Source organism: Rattus norvegicus, chromosome 6 (assembly GCF_021556685.1).
Source record: "Rattus norvegicus strain SHRSP/BbbUtx chromosome 6, alternate assembly SHRSP_T2T, whole genome shotgun sequence".
Classification (NCBI taxonomy): Eukaryota; Metazoa; Chordata; class Mammalia; order Rodentia; family Muridae; genus Rattus; species Rattus norvegicus.
This window is the reverse complement of record NC_141539.1, coordinates 130779557-130785556: the sequence shown is the minus strand read 5'-3', so window position 1 is coordinate 130785556 and position 6000 is coordinate 130779557. Positions and strand designations below refer to the sequence as shown.

At 40.6% G+C, this 6000-nt stretch overlaps 1 protein-coding gene across 15 annotated transcripts in view; it reads right to left on the bottom strand.

Moving 5' to 3' along the window:
* Window positions 1-201: 201 nt before the first annotated feature.
* Papola (poly (A) polymerase alpha) overlaps window positions 202-6000 on the bottom strand; it is a 52367-nt gene continuing 46568 nt past the window's right edge. For 7 of the 15 annotated variants that reach the window (XM_087553483.1, XM_087553486.1, XM_087553484.1 and 4 more), the window contains 2 exons: window positions 4636-4710; window positions 202-2468 (listed from right to left, as the gene is read on the bottom strand). In XM_087553483.1, the coding sequence (XP_087409609.1) occupies window positions 2316-2468; window positions 4636-4710 (228 nt within the window). In that variant the 3' untranslated portion in view covers window positions 202-2315. 15 annotated transcript variants of the gene reach the window in all.

Genomic DNA, 6000 nt, shown 5'->3' with positions numbered 1-6000 from the left:
TGTGAACAACAATCGCCTGCTACCGTGTGAGACCCATTAGTACTGGGCTACAAACAGGCTGACCTACAGCAAACCTGCCAAATATGAGCACATTCAATTCCAGTCTTCATGTCTGGGCTGTACCACATCTGTATAAGTAGAACCAATTCCATCAGATCACTGAGTGAGGGGAGGGGAGAGTCAAAAGAAATCAGCCAACTGTGGGATTTGTGCCTTTTTTTTTTTTATTGTGTTTTCAATGGAGAAATACATCATCTGTTTACAAAATAGCTCTTGAAAAATACAAGGAGTACAGATACTATAAAACAAAGCAAACTCCAGTCATGAGACACTACTTACATCATGCGAAAGCAACAGTCTGATCTCCAGGTTATGGAAACTAGAAGTAAAAAGTCACTACACAGAAAAGATCCACGTCTCCAGCCTGGTGAAACTTGGATGCAGTTACATGGAACGTTTATTAAACTGAATTTTTCCCCAATGTGTAAACAAAACGACAAGACTAAATCTGTGCCTGGTGATGTCAATCTAACTCTGCAGCTACACACACAGACACGGGACATGTCACCTGTTAGCGAACTGTCTTCTTTACTCAAGTGGTGGGAGGGAGGGAGGCAGGGAGGGAGGGAGGGCAAGGTGACTGCAGAGCGAGAGGTGGAGAGCAGAAAGAACACTGTATATAAACAATGTAAGTGGTAAAGAAAGCCTTAATTAATGCACAGCTGAAGGGAAAGACTATACTCCAACTTTGGAAATTAATTTAGGAGGACAGGAGAGTTTAATTGCAGTGTTACGTGAAAATGCACAAATGTGTGATAGAATGCAGCGAGATGAAGGATTGGAAACCATGCTCATACAAAGATCTGCTGCTACAGGCCTGCTCTACCCAGATCGACAAGAGGAACCTTATCAACCTCTGGCGTCCTCACACGTCACAAGATGGACGAGAATTCTGCTACTTAATTATGAGAAATCATTGTCTTTAAAGGAAGTTTCTAATTTTTGATAGAACAAAAAAATTCAAAAGTGGAGAGCTGACTAAACGTCAAGTGCTTACTAGGAATGATTTTTAAAATGTTTCTGTATGTAAAATTCACTGACAAATTTTGATAAACTGGTTAAAAATAAAAATTAGTTTAAAAATCTGGAAGAAAATGCCTTTTTGCCCACTTTTAAAATTGAAAATCAACTTTGTGTAAGACAGGAACAGGAGTTCTGTGGAGTGTACAAAAGTCCTCTCAGAGATCAAATGGCCATCCTCCGGAGATGCTTCACGGGTATGGCTTTCAGTCATTCTCAAGTTCTAGCCATGGGACCAACGTTAGTGTTCTGTGTCACGTAGCCACAGGGTCACGGTTACATGTCATGGCTTAGGAAAATACTGGCATTCTGGTTTCTGTGAAATAAGCCTTACCTTGTGCATTCAAGCAAAAGGGAAAAACAGGCAAAAGAAAAAAGGGGGATGGGGAGAAAGCACTGTCGTTGTTTCAAAGACTAACAGACTGAAGGCAAAAGAACAGAGCTTGAGAAAGCTCAAAGACCACACTTGTTGGCTGACTGCTGATTTGTATGCACTATAAAACAACTCTATAAATAAAAGGAATATATACTTCTTAATCATAACCTCATCAAAACCAAGTATCGCCTAATTCTTCTTTCAGTGTCCAAAGTATACCTTAGCATTGACAATGCACCCTAAGGGTTACAGCTGCCCGTAAGGACTGAGCTAGGTGTCCTCCTGTCCTTTCTGAGGCAGAATGGTACACCACTGCACAAGGAATCCAATTTAAAGACTAATTGTAAAGAAAATTCTTTGGGAAAAAAATTGAAAATCCATTAAGCTGAAAATCTAAAATTAGTTCTACTTTCTAATAAAAAAAATACATAAAAGTGCATCATCAGAATAAGGAGTTCTTATGCCAGTTTGTATTGCAATTTTCCAAACAATGCATCATCACACATAAACCCAATCTGGATGTCAATTATGGATACAAACGCAGCTTGAGGGTTTTGTTTTCTTTCCTTCTTAAAGGCAGTAATTTTTCTGAAATAGTTAATGCAACTGTTGCTAACACAATAATAACAGTACTCCTGGCTTCCATACTAACCTGGACTGCTGATCAAGTGCTGATGAGCCCAAGTAAGGGAGGTCACCAAGACTAAACCCAGTCAGTCAGGGCTAGTCCTGTCCCTCCAATCTCCTTTCTCCTTTCTTTTTTCTTTCTTTCTTTTGTTTAAGCATCTGGAGACAACGGGTTGAGTTGGCAGATACTGTTTATGGACCCTGAGGTGGTTTTACCGATTCAGTCTCAGTTTTATTGAATTCTTGATAACAGGAATAGGGTTTGCAGGGAGAGCAGGGATATCGGAAAGGTCTGTACTGGATGTTTTCTGAGAACGAAAGCAAAGAACACAGCACGGTTTAAAGCACTGTCGCTCACAGGGGATGCGTCTCCCACTGCTTCCTCCTAGGAAAGATTCGGCATTATGATGGGAGGACAAGCATTCAAACTAAAAGTAAGCAGTTCTAAATGGAAAATATGCAGCGCAAATAAACGTAACTAGTAAACCCATATACACTCTAGACTTGCAGAAAATTTAAGATTGCATAATAACGTTTTCACGGCTTATCAAAATTATTCTAATAGCTTTAAATATACACCTTAGAAATATGCTTCACAAAATAAAGAACAGAAGATAGTGATAAAATAACATTCAGCTAATTTGGGCTGAGTTAAGATACTAACTGCTCTAACAAGACGTGGTACTGAAGTGCCCTCATGTGGAGGAAATGCTTAAATTCACCTGATACATAGAACCAGCAGTTAGCAGATATTTTCTGACACTATAAATTATAAAATTAACTATACAACTGAATAGATATAATTTATCCCAACTTTTAGGGAATTAAAAAAATTGTATTAGAAATTATATCGCAAGGCATTTTAACATTTCAAAAATACAGAAATAAATCATAAAATGTTTCATGAGAAGTTTCTGCACAGATAAAGAAGTTGAGAGCTTTCGTTAGTCTCACATACTCCTCAGCCAGCTTCAGCAACTGTTAAGTCAAAGCCAACCACTCCTTCTTGTGGCTTTAACCAAGGGTTACTCTGAAGATAAATTGGAGATGCTCCCAATTATCTCTAATTCCCTCCATTGTGTGGCAATGCTATACTGAGACTCTCCCACCTCCTCAGTGAAGTCCTCGCCAAATCACAGGACACAAGATGCATTCTCTAAAATCAGCAGAACTGAGGTGCTCTGACTGGTTTATAGATCCTTTCAAATGAATGAAACTCTACTAAAAAAAAAAAAAAAATACTCTCACAGACATGGGGCGCCATGGCTGTGGGGTGTGATCAGTGGAGTAGGAAATGTGTTGTGCAGGAACACAAGGGCATGTCCCCATCTCACGTGTACTGCACTTGACTAAAAGCACATAAACTCGGACACAGAGCAGAACACTGTGGTGTCAGACTGTGGAAGAGGGTTTCCCAGGAACACACAGACTCTAAGCCACAGCAAAGTACCATGGACGGCAGCTGGCTCAGGGATACCTCAGTTAATCTAGTTAGTAGGTACTAAAAGAAAACACTGATTTTTGGGCCAACGTTTGACCTAAACTTTGGTTTTTCTTTTTCTTTTTTATTTATTTTTTTAATATATAAGTAACTGTAGCTGTCTTCAGACACACCAGGAGAGGGCATCGGATCCCACTACAGATGGCTGTGAGCCACCATGTGGTTGCTGGGAATTGAACTCAGGACCTCAGGAAGATTAGCCAGTGCTCTTAACCACTGAGCCATCTCTCCAGCCCGACTTTGGTTTTCTTAAGTTTAAAGGATTCAAAAAGAAAAACAAGACACAAGGTGACGGTTTGTGAATTAAATAGATGAGACTGCTTGTGTGCATAAGAAACTGTCCCAGCAAACACTACCACCACTCATCAATTACTCTGGAGTTATTTACTGTCTACTGAATAACTAAATAAAACCAGTACTAAAAACTGAAACAGAAACATATCTTAAAAATAAAAAAGATCAGGGAGCCAAAGGCAGTTCAGGACAGCCTAAGCTACATACTGAAATTTGTCTCAAAAAAAAAAAAAAAAACCCCAAAAAACCGCTATGCTCCATGAATGAATAAATACAATGAAAATCTCTCTGACCCTTGCAAACAGGTCCAGAACAACTTTTTGTTTCTTGTTTCACTGTCACCCTTTGTTCTAGAAATAAGCATTTACATACATCACACACACACACACACCTCCACCCACCCCACTGAGGATCTGAAGAACCCGCAGTATAAGGGAAGAACTACACCTGCCTCCTTTTCCTTTACTGGGGTCTCACCACAGAGCTCAGCATAGTCTCCGCCCCAGAAACTTGCCTGAGCCTCCCAGAAGCTGAGAGGCCAACGTATACCACAAGTCAGAGCCAGACAGAGCCTCCGAACAGCTCCAAGTCAGCTGTCTGCCTGCCTTTAACTTTACACTACAGAAAACTTACAGGCTTCAAGTTAACTAGTTCCACAAGTTTAATGGTCTAGCATAAACTTTCATTTGAAATCAATATACCACTCTAATATCAAAACCACTGACCAAACTCTCCGTGCCTTTCTTACACTTAGTACCTGAGAGGCCACCAGAGACGCCGAGGCCGGAGCAGCTTCTGACGGAGCCGCACTTGTCTCCATGCCAACTTGTTCCTAGGAGACAAAGGATGGGCAGAGGGGAAGAGAAAAAAATAACAATAAAGTGAGTAACTGGGTGTAGTGGCTAATAAAGAAGACAAATTAGCAACTGGAAGGTGGAGAGATGACCAGAATGACATCGCACCATGTCATCGAGCCCTGTTATAGGTTATGTCTCCATTTCAGATACACACTGTAAGGCATGGCCAAAGAATCTCACAGGTCCCAAACTGCTCTAACTTGGATATTTTAACAAGTACTAATTAAAGGTATGCACAGGCACTCTAGAAAATGTTACCTAGACAATAATTAATAAAACACAAACCCAAAGAAAATCCTTAACTATGTGGGGAAAATACATAATGTTAGTGAATAAAATTATTCAGAGGCACAAACTGCCCCATATCTGTAATTAAAGAGGCAAACAGCCATAATCTATGCTATCCTTTCCTTATGATCTCTCCTGCCCTCCTCTGTCCAACAATCAATGTCCCAGTTCCGATAAAAGTGAACCAATCAACACAGGATGATGAACTGGGTCATCCCACAACAGCTTCACTCACATAGAGGAGTATATAAGACACAAACAAGTGAAAATACAGATAAAAACATGTTTCTAAAATATAAAAACAGGAGCCATCACCGCTTTTCCTATAAAACTGCAGAGGGTTAACAGGACACAGGCAGTGACTGGGAGAAGTGGAGGACTATGGGAATGTGCATCAGGCTCTTAAGCACTCTTAAGCGGACGGCAGACACACGTACAGTGCACGGTCTGCAGGCAGAAGGTGCAAACTTGCTTTTGGTGGAGACAGTTGCTGACCATGAGCAGCTAGTAAGGTGCGATAAGACCCTCCAGTGCAGTCATTGTGCACATCATATAATGTAAACATACTTCCTGGTTTGCAAAGTACATTATAAATAGAAAATAAAAGGCACTGGTGCATATGTGAACACGCACAGCTTGAAAAGCATCAAAAGAACACTTATTAAGATATTCTTGGTGGGAATTTGGCTACAGTGGGAATATTAAGCCTTTGGCATACCTCAATTTCTAAAATTAAGTCATTCTTGGTCTTTCAATAGGAAGAGAACCAGGATATCTTCCTCACTGCCCACCTCATTCAAGCCAAAACCTGCTGAAAACGATTTTTCTAACCCAACCCTACTGCCAGACCCGACAGTGAGGTTAGTCTCACGGACTGCCTTGGATTCAAGTGTCAGGCAAGTGCTGCTTCAAAAGGTTATCCCTACCTTCCGTTAACAGCAGCACCTACCCCATCTCCTCAAGCCTTCCTGACATGT